Below are 17300 nucleotides of genomic sequence, written 5' to 3' on the forward strand. Positions count from 1 at the left end.
ACAAAGGTGTAACCAGACCTTTGATACACACTTCAGTTAAGGTTATCATATAGTGTGGAAATAGTTTCTGGTTATACCTGACTTCATTATTATTATTATACGTACTGCTTCCAACAACAGTACAGGGCATGCAAGTCTTGTCCCAGACCCAAACACACTCACCTTTAGCGAGCTTAATGGGAGCACGTAAGTGATGCTGGTGATTAAGGTACACCCCTGAAAGATAAGGACGGGATTGAAAGAGTCTTCAAAATGTCATTCTTGGCCCCTGCAACCTTTAATTAAACCTGGGAAACGAGGAGATAAAATTAACAAATTGGGTAATGAATCGAGCAAAACAGGTGGTGTATGGCTGGAGAAAATGAACCAATCAGTCTTTCCTGTGTGGATTTTTAGCTCCTAATTAGAAGCTGCCTTGGTTAATTATGATTGGGGCTCTACTATAAGGGAGGGGATGAATGCTCTCGACGGGATGACAGTCAGGCTGAAAAATAAACAAATAAAGGACACTTAGCCGGAACAGAGGACATTTTGAAGCCAATCAACTTTATTGTTTCTTAAATATTCCCAAATGCGGTCGATGCAAAGAGGTGGAATTTGTGCTACATGAGAAATTTGACATCACTTTTCAGTCGGAATTCAATGCACTGAAGTGGCTCTGCATTGGTTATAACTGATTCAGAGAACATTTCTGTTTAAATCAGTATAAACATCTGTGTGATAGACAGCGTCAAGGCTTTTAGCTCAGACAGGAGCGAGGCGCTGCAGATCGAGGCAGTTTTAATGTGGCTCAGCGATATTGATTGGTGGGATTTACAGCTGAGCGAGCAGAAAAGGCTGAGTTGATAGTGCAGCTAAGTGGATTCAGCCTGCTGAAACAGTAAAGCGCAGACGTTCTGTCTGAGTAACCGCTAAGTGCAGGTGAAACTGCTGGCTTCTGTTGTCAAAATCATATTTATGCGAAAGCAAAAAAATCATTGGTTGCATTATGTGTAGAGCGCACTGAGAATTCAAGGTAAAATATTAAACCATAACGACGAGCTAAGTTCCATATAATTTTGCGTAATCGGATTCACGTTTGCAAAACATATAATGATCTAATCTTTTCTGGCTCTGTTTCTGATGTGTGTGTGTGTGTGTGTGTGTGTGTGTGTGTGTGTGTGTGTGTGTGTGTGTGTGTGTGTGTGTGTGTGTGTGTGTGTGTGTGTGTGTGTGTGTGTGTGTGTGTGTGTGTGTGTGTGTGTGTGTTTATCGCATTGACATTCAAAGAGGTATCAACGGAACCGTCGCTCTGTTCATCTGAACAGCAGCTTGTAATTGCATTTTAATAGACAATTAAAGACAGGCCATAAATCAATTCTTGCGCTGGGCAGGAGGTTCGGATTTGATTTTGGGAAAAAACAAACAGTTTTTATCATGTCAAATGCAATTAACCCATGCCTCTCTATCACTACACGGGGCATCACTCTCTGTTTTAGCATGTGAAGGAGTGTATACATGCATGAAAAAAAAAAGAGGGATTAAGGTTAGCAGGTCTGTTATTAATGAGAACAAATTGAGTGGTTATTTATGAGAACACAAAGTGCTTTCCATGGACGAAGTCTGCATTTTATCGAAGGAAGAAATTATAAAGCATCAATTAATTCGTACTATTTATGTCATGTTAATTCATAAGCCATCCACTGAGAGAAATGGTGTGTGTGTGTGTGTGTGTGTGTGTGTGTGTGTGTGTGTGTGTGTGTGTGTGTGTGTGTGTGTGTGTGTGTGTTATTGCATGCTTGCCAGGTTCTTTGTGTTTATCTGAAAACTGAGGAGAAATGGTGGAATAAATATATAGACCATAGCAGGGGAACTGTACGAATCTAGCTGCTTTTCATGCATTTTTCAGTTTACCAAGAAAGAGTGCAAAAATCACATTAATGCCAAAACCTCCCTCCCATACAGCTTGTATGCCACATCCTGGCCTTTTCAGCATTTAATAAGTTTTTACTTCCTTTAATACATAATAAAGACATACATACTTGAGAGCGAGATGCAGAACAGAACACAGCACTGCACACTTATCCTTTATCATATTACCGTACACACTGTATGGCTAAAAGAACGCAGACACCCAAAGTGACACGCACGTAGATCTTCAAAATAGTGCCACAAAGTTGGAAGAACACAATCGTGTAGAATGTCTTTGTATGCTGCAGCTTTATGATTTCCCTTCACTGGAGCTAAGAGGCTTCAAACCTGTTCCAGCATGACAGTTCTGCTTCAGGGAGAAACCCAGTGATGTTGTTTGCTTCACTTAGTACATGGCAACTTGTGGTACAGTAAAACTGATCCTGTCCTTTAGTCTTATGGATACTGACACAGTAATACAGTGCATATCTGTGTGATCTTGAAGCACATGTGTCCACATGTGTCTTGGTCCTGGATACAGTTCTTACTCTACAGTACAGAGCATTAACAGGGTGCATTTGGGTACATTTTTGTCTCGGAATTATTCCTTTTTCCAACCGTCCCTTGTTTGAGAAAAAAATGGTTGGAGTTTATAGGTTTTAAAGAGCGAAGGAGTTGTACAAGGTGACAGTCACTTTACAGAGCTTTTTATTAATTTGGGTCTATTCAGACGGAGAATTTTATATGCCATTCGAGCTGCTCCATCAGTAAGAGTACATAAAAGATTAGCTAGCTTTCTACATGACTGTCAGGGGAATGACGCATCTTGGACAGTGTTGGCTAGTTTGTATATTAGTCAAACACTGCAAAATAACATAACATGGCTTTCTACTTCAAAAGAAACAACCTCAATTTTTAAGGAGGCTTTTCAGGGTGACAGAAGGGGTCTGTCTATCTGTCTGTCTGTCTATCTATCTATCTATCTGTCTGTCTGTCTGTCTGTCTGTCTGTCTGTCTGTCTGTCTATTACTAGATAGGTCAGCACTGCGACACAAGGCTGCGGGGTTGCTTATAATGCAGTATGCTGAGGCCATTTGTTAAATGATTTGCCATTGAAATACAATTATTTGGACAGTTTTGTGCTGCCTTGACATTCTCTGTTATAGAAGTTGCTTCAGAATCAGGCCATGCAGATTTGACCGAAATGAATTAAAATGCTAATTAATGGTATGTGTGGCAGCTTAAAGGAGCAGAGCAGGACACTGTTGCTGCAACGATTGTGCGGTTAGTTATTGACTGGGATAATGGCATCCTGTGAGTTCAGTGTGAAAGCGATAGCCATTTCACACACTAATTGATTTCGGGTGGTTATCACCCACTTTGATATTTCCTATTACAGTCTGTTACGGTTTTGAAAGGAGTCCGAATCTGAAGAGGCCGTCAAAGGAGGACATTTGATTGTAAGGGTTATCAGACCATTAGCCGTTATTGATGTTTGTGTAAAGTCGTGTGTTTTGGTCTCTGTGTGTTGCAGTCCGATTACAACTATGAAGATAACCAGTCGGATAAACTGAAGTCCATTTCACTGGAGTTTGTGGACGACCCCAATTTCAAAAACAAAGTCAACTATTCCTACACTGCGGTACAGATCCCCACTGACATCTACAAAGGCTGTGAGTAGTCATCATATTTACTTTCTCTCTCTCTCTCTCTCTCTCTCTCTCTCTCTCTCTCTCTCACACACACACACACACACACACACACACACACACACACACACACACACACACACACACCAACACACACTTACACTTACACAGACACACACACCACTATAAGGTATTCAGTGTCAACAGCATATGATAATAGTTTGATCTGATTTTAGATAATCACCCTTGATGACATTACCAGGAGAATATACAAACTACACACACACACACACACACACACACACACACACACACACACACACACACACACACACAGGGAGGAGGCAGACATCAAACCCCCAATTCCGAAGGTGTGAGGCAAACATAATAAACCACTAAACCAGTTTAAACTGACAACCCACACAATCCAGAAATATCCTCTGAACTGGATTTTGTGCTGGGTTCCCTGCAGAAATGCAATGTAATTTTTTTTTCCTTCATTCTATGATAAGCAATGATATTAGGGATTCTCTGTACAGATAAATTGCTTCGTTCAGTAGGAGAAAGACCACCTCTATCTGTGCACACAAAATCTGTACATAGAACAGAGGTTTTTTCAGCTTTCAGCCTGCATGAGTGATGTGTTTATACTGAACACAGAAAGAGACTTAAAACTAATCCTTACTATGCGTTGGTCAGTGATTTGAGGTAATAAATAAATAAATAATAAATTAATTAAGCAAATATATTAAGCATCAGGTTTGATTTTGTATGAGACTTTTTGTGTCAAATATAGCAGATGAGTGAACCTTCGGACATAACGGCCTTCTGATTGCCCTTCACATTTAGTTTCATTATAAAAGCTTCATGTTGGATTAGGGGTTGATTAAGCAGTTGTCTAATCTTTGTCCTTTAAGAAGAGATTATAGAGTATATGAGTAAGAGAATAAAGGGTAACTGTGCTACTTACTTCTTCTTATGTGATTTAAACTCAGTCGTCAGTTTTGCATAACTTACAGTACTGCATATGGTACATACTGTACAGTCCGCAACAATTTAACGAGCTGTGCTATTTTTTGGGGGCATGATGGCTTAGTGCTTAGCACAGTTGCCTTGCACCTCTGGGGATGGGAGTTTGATGCCACTATGCTTCATGGGTTTTCTCCACGTTTTCCATTTTTTTTCTCCTAATGCTAAGAAATGTATTGTAGGCCGATTGGCATTTCTAAGTTGTCTGTGGTGTGTAAATGGGTGTATGTGCAGTTGTGCCCTGCAATGTGTTCGCCCCTTGTCCCCTGGGATAGTCTCCAGGTCCACTGTACCCCTCTGTAGGATAAGTAGTACAGAAGATGGGTGGATGGATGACGGTTGGTTTGTATCCAAATCTAACCCTCTCTTAAATAGATGATCTCACCTATATTCTCTAGAGTTGTACATAAGGACAGCTTATATCAGGACTAACAAGCAAAATCTATTCAACACTCTTTGAGCTTACTCTTCTACAGCCGAATACTGTAATTGCTTATAAAATCAGTCATACAGAAAAGAATGGATTCCATTTTAAGTTCTCACAGGGAGTTTGTTCTTGCTCCAACTTGCTTACTAGAGATCTAAATCTACACCAGGATTTCTGTGAAACTGCTTTGGAAAAGTATATCGAAATATATGAAATACAGTACATGAATGCTGTCTGTCACCATGTAAAAACACCTCAAGATGTGATACAGGCATTAAGCAAAGAGACACCATCAACTGTTATAATCTCACCAGGGCTTTAAATTAGTATCTAATCAATAAGGCACCCGTGTGCAAGGACGCTGCCATCAGAATCACAAGTGATGTGAAGCTCGTGGGAATTATTAGCTCAGCATCCATGGGAGAAGAGGTGAAGAAAGGAAACATTAGTACTTGGGAAAAATAGAGTTGGTCCTAGGAAAGAGGATTAATAATAATCAGGAAATCAGGGAGGCCAAGACCTTTTTAAGCTCAGTTGGTTATGAAGGGCATGAAGAATGTCACATTCATTTAGGTCAGTATTCTTTTAAAGGGCTAGCAGTAAAATTAAAGGTGAATAAAGGAATTTTGTAACAGTTTAGTGTCAATTTTAAAAAGCAATTGGGGGAAATGATGCACTAGAGATTTTAGTTGAGGTTTGTGTAAGAAACTTGTGGTATACGTGCATATAGATCACTTCAGTATATAAAGTGATGAAATACCAACAGTAGTTATTATCTAATAGTGAACTTATTATACAGAAGTCATCTCAGTAATCTCAGTCATGCTCAGTTAAGTAGAATTATTAAAAAAATTCAGGCCCATTGACTACTCCTTTGTGTAAAATGGGAGACTGGACACTAAGATCAGTAGAAAGCCTTTAACAGTTCTTTAACTGTCTGAAGTGCAACTACGACTAAGAAACTGCTAGATGCCACAGCCCTGAGCACCCAGAGTGATTTTTACTGCTGTCGTCATGTCTGAGGTCAGCGCACGCAGCCGATAAGTGGCACTTTCTTACCGCTTAATGCCAGTATATACCTTGTGAGGCGTCCGTGATGTTATAATGCAGGTCATCAGAGGCATTTCAGTGCTGCGTGTTAAAAGTAAGAATTAGTCCCTTTTACATCACTGTGTTTTGCAAGCCATATAACGGACACAGAATAGAATTGGTTTCTTAGAAAATAAACCAATATGACCAAGAAACGAATCAATATCACGAAATGACCAATAAGGAAATAACAAAAATGAGGTCTTTGTGAGCAGCAAGTTTATTTAGATATTAAAAAACAGAACCAAGGAGTTGTGACTTTTTCCCTCAAACCCCTTTTTTTCCAATCATTTCACAGCCCGCTCCCTCGCCGTGATCTCCTGAAACCATTCAGGAGTTTATCCGTGCGTATCGAGAGATAGAAGAAGGAGGACCGAGACGGAGACACGGGGAGCTGTGCCCATAATATTAACAGCTTGAAGTAAAAAATGTGACTGTTCTATTTTGCAGGGCGAAATGGGCCGGTTGGCGCTCACGTCCTGTTCAGACTGACCTGCCAGGGCTCTGTGGCCATTTATTGTGATTGAGAACGTTCCCCAGCTCGGCCATAATGAAACGCTTTCTGACTCATTATGCCGCCACTGAATTCCACTGCCAAAGTCGGCAAACTTTCTAATTAGCGCAGGTCAAACATCCAAATAGTTTTTAGTCTAATTATAACCACTTATTACTGAGTGACAGCAAAGGAGAAGACAGAAAGTACTACTGCATATGAGCCTTTACATGTCTAGAGCAATATTTTTTTTAATGCAAGCTACATTTTATAGACATCCTAGGCTGTTTACAGCCTAATGTAGATTTGTTTTAATAAGGAGGTACAGTAATTGTTTTGGAGGTAAGGCCTCGCTTGTTTGCCTCGCACCTCCAGGTTTGGTGACATGATTTCTGCATCCTATCTGCGTGTGTGGAGTTTGTATGTTCTTCAGGTGTGTGCATGTGTGTGATTGCGATGGACTTGCACCGTATCAACTTTAAGGTGTCCCCCATTTCGAATCCTGTTTTTTTAGTGAGTGTCTCATCACATCTGTATTCACATTAACTTGTAATGACTCATAATTGTGTCTAGTTTTAATTATTGTATTTAAAAAAATCACTTACATGTTACCTGGGAAATGTGCAGCACTCCCTCTAACTACCTGTGTAATTGATCAGACAGATTACACAGCATACACAGATTAGAACTTTCAGAAAATCAAGGCCTTAATGTTTTCCCAAGCACTCTTATGATTTCCTTTAATGCTCCACTGCACTGCAGGCAGGATTTTTGAATTGTCTGCTCCTCCCAGGCTGCTGATTGAGTTTAGAATTTGACAAAACAGGCCTGATGGCTTGAATTGATCATGAAATATCAACTGTTTGCTTATCTCGGAAACCCAGCAAACAAATTAGACATGTTGGATTGAGCTGATCATGATTTAATATGATGGGGTACCTGAAACCCTTTAGCTACACAGACTGTGGAGTAAGTTAGCAGATTAATTATCCAGCTAGCGTTAACGAGAAAGAACCTTTTTTTTTCCAACTTTTTTTTCTTTATATTTCTTATTGTTGATTTAGTTTAGTAGTAATTAATGTTTGTGCTCTTTGAACATGACATACCAAAAATATAATACACATATACTGTGTCACTAACACTTTTACTGAATAAAATATCTTCAGATTCTTTAGTCAGTCTGAAGGTAAGTGTTTTTCCCACTGTGTAGTCATAAAAGTGTGGTAATGGGGGAAGGATGGTATTAGGGACATTTCTACTTTCATTATTCACAAGTTTACAATCAGTACACTTTACAGAATCGATTAAATTAATTATTTAAAACGTGTTTACATACAGTGCTCCAGACACAATAATAAGATGAGATCCATCTTCTCACTAAGGCAGGGGTGTCAAACTCAAATTCACAGTGGGCCAAAATATAAAACTGAGATAAAGTCACGGGCCAAACTGAATATTTATTGAAAAATTAACTGCAACTGATTTGTAATGTTCAACCTTTTTCATATGGAAACAAACTTTAGTTTTGCTTAAACACAGGATTTGGAACAACCAGAGCTTGATATTACAAACACATAAGAAATTAAATTTGAAATAAAAGGCATTTCACAAACTTTGACCATACACTTTTTGACAAACTCCCCTCATTAAAGGACAGGGCAGATTTTGCAATCTCTGCTGCCACAATAAAGCTTTACAGCCTTTACAGCAGCTTCACTTTTTGATTTAGCTTTCATGAACATAGTCTGCCGGGAAACCAGACTTTTTTTCATCTTCTCCGCCTTCTGGAGCTTCTGCTTTACGTCCACGTAAGCTATCGCTCTCCTACATCGCCCACATGGAGGAAGCATGCACTTCCATCCAAGCCATGTAGAGCTACTTCAGCCCTTGTGGGTAAGGTCTATATGGCATCTGGCCAAGTGGATGCGGCCCTGCTTACTATGGCAGTTTTGCAGGCCTACCAGGCTGACCTGCTAAAAGAGCTCAACGGTGGTGAGGGGTTGGACCTTCAAGCGGTAGCTGAGCTGATTTCACCTTGTTTGGTGATGTCTTCAGGGAGTTTATTCAGCCTGGGCCATCTCCCAGCCGCACCCAACCCCTTCCTAGCTCACTCAGAGCAGTGAAAAGGGCAAGTGTGCTGCCCTCCCCCATCTAAATCTAGGGAGGCCGGTCAGCATGCCCAGGTCCAGACACGTCAGGCTAGAGGGGACCTTAGGTCTGTCATATCTGCCAGGCCTGTTAAGAAGGAATTTTGACGTCCGAGGGCTGGGGTATCTAGAAGCGTCCTTTTCAGGAATGTTTCCCCTACTGCCTGTCTTGCCACCTCTGCCGCTTTGGGTAGCAGTAGGGTCTGTGCCTGCTACTCTTCCTTGCACAGATCTGTACCCTGTGTTAACTACAGTACTGCCAGTGTACTGTTTCAGGGCACCCAGGAAATCTGCGTGATCTTGACACCACTCTCAGACAACCGGGCAGTGTGGGAACTTCTGCCAGGTGTGTCTCAGTGGGTCCTTGCTACTGTAAAAAGGGTACAGGATCCAGGGGAAAGCCCTTTTCCTGAGGAAAAGGGCTGTAGAACACGTTCCCCTTCTAAAGCGGGACTCAGGCTTTTACAGCCAATATTTCCTTGTTCCGAAGAAGGACGGGGGGAGGGGGGGCTGCATACGATTTTGGACCTGCAGGCTCTGAACTGTACTCAGAGGACTTACATGTTCAAGGTGCTCACAGGAAGTTCCTCACGTTCTCGTACAAGTATTGTGTTCTTCCTTTTGACCTAGCCCACTGACTATGAAGTGCATGGATGCTGCGCTGGCACCGCTGCCTCTCTAGGGCATCTGTGTACTGAATTACCTGGACAACTGGCTCATTCTTATCAGTCAAAATCTATGGTGACCAGTCATCGAGATGCTGTGCTTGCCCATATGAAGTCTCTAGGCCTCAGGTTGAACCCAGAAAAGTGTGCACTTTCTACTGTCCCCATCTACTTTAAAGGTGCACGTGGCTGACACCGCTGTAAACCACTAACCTGTACTTGGGGCCTACTTGGGTAGGCACCCTCTGGTCTCTCACTTTCTGCATAATGTCAGGTGGCCGAGGCCTTACTGCAGACCGCGACTTCCTTCCTGGGACCTCTCAGTGGTCCTAAAGGGGATGCTGGAAGTCCCCTATGAGCCCATGGTGTCAGCCTCTGAGAAATTTCTGACCCTGAAGATGGCTCTGCTACTAGCCTTGGCCTCTCTCAAAAGAGGGGGGATCGATCACCCCCGCCTGCCTAGAATTTGCCCCTGGCATGTCCAAGGCTATCCTGCACCCCAGGGTGGGATATGTCCCTAAGGTGCCCAGGATGGTGGGGTTGTCCAGTCATCTTGCAGGTCTACTGTCCTCCACCCCATGAGTCGGCAGAAGAGGAGAGGCTGCATTTGCTTTGCCCAGTAAGGGCCTTGAGGTTTTATGTCCACCGCTCGAGCTCATGGTGTAACTCCTCCTCCCTGATTGTCTGTTAAGGGGTAATCCAGTTTCCAATCAGTGCCTGGCACACTGCGTAGTGGAGGCCATTACTCAGGCCTATGAGCCACGCCATCTTGTCTCCCCTCTCTGCATCAGTGCTCACTCCACTAGGGGTATTGCCTCTTCCAGTGCTATAGCCAGGGGTGTTCCCCTTAAAATATTTGTGCTGCAGCAGTTTGGTCCTCTCCACACACCTTTATCAGGTTCTATAACCTGGACCTGGACCCCACTCCAGGGTCCAAGGTCCTGCAGGCCTATTGATGTTCTGTTCCTAGGATGCTCGTGCTCTCTCACGGCCTCTGGCACAGTCATCGACTGGTGCGTGGCGGCATGGGTATTGGCGTCCCCATAGTGTCAGCCCTGATGCTGCATTGAGTTCCCTTGAAAGGGACCTACACCAGGTTACATATGTAACCCGGTTCCCTGAGAGGGGAACAAGATGCTGCATCGCTGGCCACACCCAGGGCATCCACTCACACTTCTTTCAGACAAATAGAAGCTGGAGTAATGTAACGTAGATTTCCTTATATGGACTTGCTGGCACATAATCACTCCGTCACGTGTTCTTCTCGAGCCATTAAATTGGTGTGTGTGCACACAGAACTTCAGACACTACTTCCTCACAGAAGCATTTCCATAATGTCAGCCCTGATGCAGAGACGAGTTCCCTTCTCAGGGAACCGGGTTACATACGTAACCTGGTATAGTATTTTTTTAATGCAGCAGGAAAACTCTTGTTTCTAAGTTTAACCATCATGAAATGTCAGTCTACACAAATATTCATTTGTGTGAATTCAGTTGTTAGTATATCGTAGTATGTAGTTAGTATGGACGATATGTAAACATCTGTGAAAAATCCTGTTCAGAGAAGCACTAAATATTACAAATGCTATTTTTTTGAACAATCTCTCTCTCTCTCTCTCTCTCTCTATATATATATATATATATATATATATATATATATATATTAAATTGTAGGTTATATAAATGACCATGACCCCAGCTGCAGAGATTACTGCTGGTGTTCTGGATGTTTCGAACACATAAGCAAATGTGTTTTTTATTCTATTTAATTTTCTGCATAGTCATGATAGATCATTTTGTTCACACATTTTGATATGAAATACCAACTGAGTAAAGCTCTGACACAAAGACCTCAGCCAGTTGACCAAGTTGTGAATGTAAAAGCTTTGCATTTATTATTCAACTTGTGTGTGCAGTTTTGTTCCTGTGAATCATAAAATCTCCATTGTGAGGGGTCTGTATTGTAACTTGACTTAGTGGTGGAAATGATAAAAGGAGAGGAAGGCTTTTGCTTAGTTGATTTAAATATTACTCACCATCTAGAGGAACGAGGCAGTCCTTTCTCTTTTTTTTCTTCGGAGCAACAGAAAACATACATGAAATGCCTTTTGTGTTCTGTTTTGAGGACTGTAGCTGCCTTTTAAAGGAAAAACTAATTGGTGAGAGAGAGAGAGAGAGAGAGAGAGAGAGAGAGAGAGAGAGAGAGAGAGAGAGAGAGATTTTAGTCTAATTTAGAGAAGTATTTTTTAGACCCAAGTGCATGTTTGATGGTAGTATCACAGCCAAGAATTATTTATATACTGTATGAAAGTTCTCATTTATAACTAAGTCGTGTGTCACTTTGAATCCCTCATGATGTTATAAAGCCGCTAATACTGCAGGTACCATGAAGCCTAAAGTGAATATCTGTGTGTAAGTAATGTCAAATGGATCTTCTTTAGCCTCCACATCTGAATGCAAACAGACGGTAAGAAGAGAGCGAACAGTGGGGTTTCACATATGTTTTTAGTGATGGAGGACGGAGACTTCGCTTTAATCCCTCATCCTCCCACTTCTTTTGCTTTGTCTCAGTTCCGCCCCAAAGCCACTGAAGTAGCACTATCACTCTCGCCCACGCTAATTAAAAACGCCCTCCTCCACTCACCGCCGAGCTCACAAATTCTATTACAATTGTTTACGGCTTATTGTGTCATTTTTAATTAAAAATCTTTCTTCCTCTTTTTCACCATTTTATTCTTCTGTTTCTTCTTCTTTTTCTTCTACTTCTTTTTCATTCACCCCTTGCACTTGATCTTTTCCATCTTCTTCGTCTTTATCTCCTCCTCCTCCTCCTCCTCTCCCTTCTTGCAGCACTGCTGGTGTTTGTTGGATGTTCAGCTTTTTTGCTTCCCTTCTCCTTTCCCTTTGTTTCCCCTTCACCTTTATCATCAGTTTCTTTTGTTTTTCTCTGTCTCCGGCAATTTGCAGTTTCATTTCACTTCAGTACATTTAAAAAAAGTGGATTCATCCATTTGATCTTTTGGGCTCCATTAGACTATGAGCAGATCACATGACCACGTCCCAAGCTGCTGCTCTCCTGTTCATCACACTCATGTGTCAACCCCTGATTTCCACCTGACTCATGTCCCCTGTCCCCATATTCCTCTGTCTAGTTGCTAAGACTCAGGTTCTGTCTCATGTTGTCTACTTAACTTGACTTCTCCTCCTGCACATGTTGTCTTTTATCTAACAAATTGTCAGCTGATGGAGATCACATATATGTTGTTTAGAGGCTTTACTTCCCCAGGCTTGATATAGACGGGTGTGCAGAGCTGTTTGTTCATTCAAGTTCACGGCAGGTCTGAAATAGTTTCTACCTGGTTTGTCCTACAAACATGATACTATTCGGGATCTCAAGAGCAATTTGAACAAGTTATGAGTTTTGCCATCAGTCTGATGGAGATCCTGTACTTCATTAGCCTGAAGTCTTAATTCCAAGCGACTGAATGTGTTGTAGGATCTAAAAGGAATTATCAGTGTAACCGGCAGATGAACTGGTTTTGCACTCTCAAGATCACAGAAAGGTCTGAAATTCTGAAATTGCTTCCTTCCTGTTTGCCAAACGAAGATGTAAGCTTCACCTTCATGGTCAGGAACACAAGACCAATTTTTTTTAGGATGTATAAGGAATTATCACTTTAACCAGAAGATGAACTGATGAGATTTTGTATTTGATCTAAAGAGCATCAAAGGTCACAGCAAGGTCACATGTCTAAACTAAAGCTTTTCTTCAATCGATTCATACATGCTTGACGTATATTTTAAGGCTTTTTTTGGAACAGAGATGAGTAAGAAGGAGGACTGGACTTGGGTGGTGGTGAAGGCACCATCGACAGTGCTGTTGGTGTCAAAGTCGACGTGTTTAATTCCACTCATGTCTGCTCCTGCATGGAACACAGCCATTATTTCTATCTGTATCTCCATACAGTTTTCCCTGAACATTATAAACCATAAACCGTAAAACATTTACTGAAGATGAATGACTGAAGACAGTAAACGCACCTTGGAAATGTTTGTCTGTATGAGAGTAAAAAATCACACACCGCTAAAACTCTTGTTACGTCCCGTGAGCTCCTGCTCACCACGTCCACTTCTAGCTTCATATTTCACATCACTGTCTACACATTTTGCCTGTGGCTCGTCTGTTCACGTGTGTGTGAGCTGGCAGTCTCGGCTGGGATTCTTGCTCTCCCTTTGGCAGGCAACTAATGAGCAGCCTGCATTAAGAAAGAGTCGAGCCATCGCTCTTCTGAACGTCTGCTGTGCGTCTAGATAATAACGCACGCTCCATCATCTCAACTGAATGTTCTGTTGTGACAGATCTCCGTCGCTTCGACGCATCGCGTGCTCCTGTGTACGATGCTTGTGTCTGGATAACGCGGGTGTCAGCGATGTGTGTTAACATGCAGGTAAAAGTTGTGTACCTAACAGTGGTCTGATATGTTTTTGAAGCTTTTTGTTAAAGGTGCATGTGTAACATTTTAACCTCCTATACAATAAAAAGTGATTTCTAAGCTAAGTTTATTGCAATGGAGCACATATCAGGATCTCGATATAATAATTGTCATGGAAGGTTTGAAGACAGAGGCAAGTGTGGACAAGATCACACCAACACAAACAGAACGAACGTGAACATGGTAGAGACACAATAATCACACAACACTTCTTAAGCAGAAGTTTGAGAAAGAACGAACACAAACGTGACTTAAATTGTGTTGCTCATTGTGTGTAAATGTGCTTCTGGTGTAAGGAGATCATGTGCAGGATGTGAACATAGAGTGCAGTGGCTGTGCAGTGAACAATCAACAGTTTTACTTAATTTAGTTTTTTTATTACGTATTTAGTATTACAATATTAACCTAAAACCCACAAAATGACCTGGGTCATCGCCTCGTCCATTGCCAGGGAGTGAGCAGTGCATTTTAGTTCATGCTCTCCACAAAGCATCCATCGTTTCCCAATGCTGCTCGTCATCAGACCCCTGGAAAGCAGCCATGCTGTCCTTCAGTGAGTAATAAGAGCAGAGTAGAACCACTGCCAGAGCTTTCTGGACCATAAATCGCCCATATAACCTGTTCCTTTCTGCGACAAGCCCTGTTCCATAATGGCCTAAACGTTTAGCACAAGCGGCACTCCTAAATGCATCAAAGGGAGTGTGTCTGATGGATTAGCTTTAAAAGCCATCACAGGTCTCTCTCTCTCTCTCTTTCTTTCTCTCTCTCACTCACTCACTTTCTATGTGTGAAGGATGAGCCTGGGGCCCATTCTTCAGAGGAGGGTTCGTTTCTTTTTATCATCTGTCTGGTGAAAGTCGTGACGCGTCCTCATCGAATAAATCAGAGCAGTTTGGACCCTCTTCTCTTATCTACACAGCCCTCATATTTCTGAGTAGATGACCTGCCAGAGCCCTGCATTTGAGAGAGAGAGTGTGTGTGTGTGTGTGTGTGTGTGTGTGTGTGTGTGTGTGTGTGTGTGTGTGTGTGTGTGTGTGTGTGTGTGTGTGTGTGTGTGTGTGTGTGTGTGTGCTTGTTCACTGACAGAAGAGGAGGTATTGTTTCTGCATACCTACACGTGTTCAGTACAAACGCTCTCTGTGGTGTCTGCCATAGTATCCTTGACTCAAAGACACAGAGACTCAGGGAGAGTGAGACAGAGAGCGAGTCAGACCGACAGAGACACAGAAAGTAAGTGATAGAGTGTCAAAGAGAGAGAGAGAGAGAGAAAGGGCTCAAATGAACTATTATTTTTTTGTGCTTTTATTTTTCACTCACACATAGTAAAGCTGTGTAACCAGCTGTGTAACCTTACTCGGCATTTTGTCCTCATAATCAGGATAACTAAATACAGCGATAAGCCGTACTCCTAGTTATAAAGCAGTAATTACCTTGCAGTGAACTTAGAATACACTTGTTTCCTAATTCCTGACTTTCAATCCGTTTACACACACCCTACACACCCTACACACCCTCATACACACCCTACACCCTGGACAGGGTGACAGTCTAATGCAGGCAAACAGAAATCACAAGGAAGCAGTGTTATCACTGTAGTATAAAGTTCAATGCTTAATATTATTCATATTGTTTGTTGTTTCTGATGTTTTTCATTCTCTTTGGCAGACTGAGAACCTTTATTGTCCTCACGCTGAAATAATACCATAGGGTACAGCATAGAATAGGACATTCATTCTGTCCCTCTCTTTTTCTTACATGCCTACCTAGAGCAGCAGATAATCAGTAGAAGCTTAGATTATATGCTCTAGTGCCACACGTTTGTAGAACGTTCTGTAGGAACGTTTTCACAGCTTATCCCAGGCCTAATTGAAAACTACACAGGAAGTTGATATTGAGAGTAGTGGCAGGAAATCCTGAAGTGTGTGTGTGTGTGTGTGTGTGTGTGTGTGTGTGTGTGTGTGTGTGTGTGTGTGTGTGTGTGTGTGTGTGTGTGTGTGTGTGTGTGTGTGTGTGTGTGTGTGTGTGTGTGTTTGGGGGTAGGGGGGCATTTATTCAGGGTTGGTGTTATCTAACCCTGGCTGCCTCAACATTTAAATCAGAAGCAGCAGCACCTTTACTGACCGTCCTTCCCTTCTCCCCCTTTAATCAGCTACTCATTACTAACCTGATTGCACTCTGTGGTGTGTGTGTGTATGTGTGTGTGTGTGTGTGTGTGTGTGTGGGTGTGTGTCTGAAAGCTGGAGTCTGATGAGAGAGTAAGATAGGATAGGATAGAAAGCATTCTTTACAATTGTATCATTTACTTCTCAAGTCTGACTGCAGTGTGATGCAGTGAGGGAACGACAGAGCAGAGATATATATATATATATAGAAAGAGAGACAGAGGGAAAGAGGAACAAGAAATAGAACGACAGACACGTTGTTGTGTGCCATGTAGGTCACTAATCAAGAGCTGTACACAGTGCTACAGGAGAATGAAGCTCGCCAGAGCAGACAGAGGCATGGCCGTAGCCATGAAGAAGCTTAACACAGCGAGACGTACAGGCACAGAATGGATATGAGGAAAAGAGACGGCACGAGAGACACCGCAGAAAGTAGAACACTGCAAACAGACTTGAAGAATTGAACAGACGGATAGGTCGAAAAGTTTTAGGCAGAGTAAATGATGAAATTGTAAAAGAGTGCCTCCTAACACGGCATGCACTAAATCTTCCAGTAACGCAGCTCAGCCACTGCAGTGCGTCTGCTATCATAGACACACACAAACTCTTTTTTCTTTTATGCGGTGACATGTCTTTCCAAATGATTTTCGTTTTGTCTTGGATGGATTTATTTTGGATTGCTTTCTTGTGCGTGCAACGCGCTCCGTGATGGAGCGGCTCATCCTGGATGTATCACTGCCTCACTCTCGTACTGAAGATCCACCACAATGCTAACCGGAATAAAAACCGATACTGAAAAGGAATAAAATAAATGAATTGATTTGTTGCTGTTTACTTTATCCAGCTTTGTAATTGTGTAAATGCTTTTTGTTAAGTTTGCCTTTACTGCCTTTAGCACCGTTTACGTGCCCCGGTTAAAACACCCTGCTGTATTTCTCTCCTTAACGTAGACATGGTTAATTCCCATCTGTACAGTTTGATGTCCTTTATCACACAACATCTACCAACCTTCTGGTGTAGCAGACAGTTTTGCATTCGGGTCTTCGGCAGGAAGGAATCAGTGTTCATTTTATCATGAATTCAGAAATCACGCTGATTTAGAAGTTATTCAAAAGCTCCTGGATTGGTTTCAATTTTGAATCTGGTTTCTTTTCAAGGTTTCTTCTTCGTATCATCCCAGAGAGTTTATCCTTGCCACCGGTGCTGTAGGCTTGCTCATTAGGACTTTTAAACTTTTTGTACGTAATTTTTATTCTC

At 42.0% G+C, this 17300-nt stretch overlaps 1 protein-coding gene across 2 annotated transcripts in view; it reads left to right on the plus strand.

Annotated features, from left to right (window-relative positions):
• Nucleotides 1-17300, plus strand: part of cacna2d2a (calcium channel, voltage-dependent, alpha 2/delta subunit 2a) — a 209966-nt gene that overhangs the window by 133949 nt on the left and 58717 nt on the right. For both annotated transcript variants that reach the window (XM_027147165.2, XM_027147166.2), the window contains exon 6: nucleotides 3425-3563. In XM_027147165.2, the coding sequence (XP_027002966.2) occupies nucleotides 3425-3563 (139 nt within the window). The remainder of the gene's footprint in view (nucleotides 1-3424; nucleotides 3564-17300) is intronic.

Source organism: Tachysurus fulvidraco, chromosome 5 (assembly GCF_022655615.1).
Source record: "Tachysurus fulvidraco isolate hzauxx_2018 chromosome 5, HZAU_PFXX_2.0, whole genome shotgun sequence".
Classification (NCBI taxonomy): domain Eukaryota; kingdom Metazoa; phylum Chordata; class Actinopteri; order Siluriformes; family Bagridae; genus Tachysurus; species Tachysurus fulvidraco.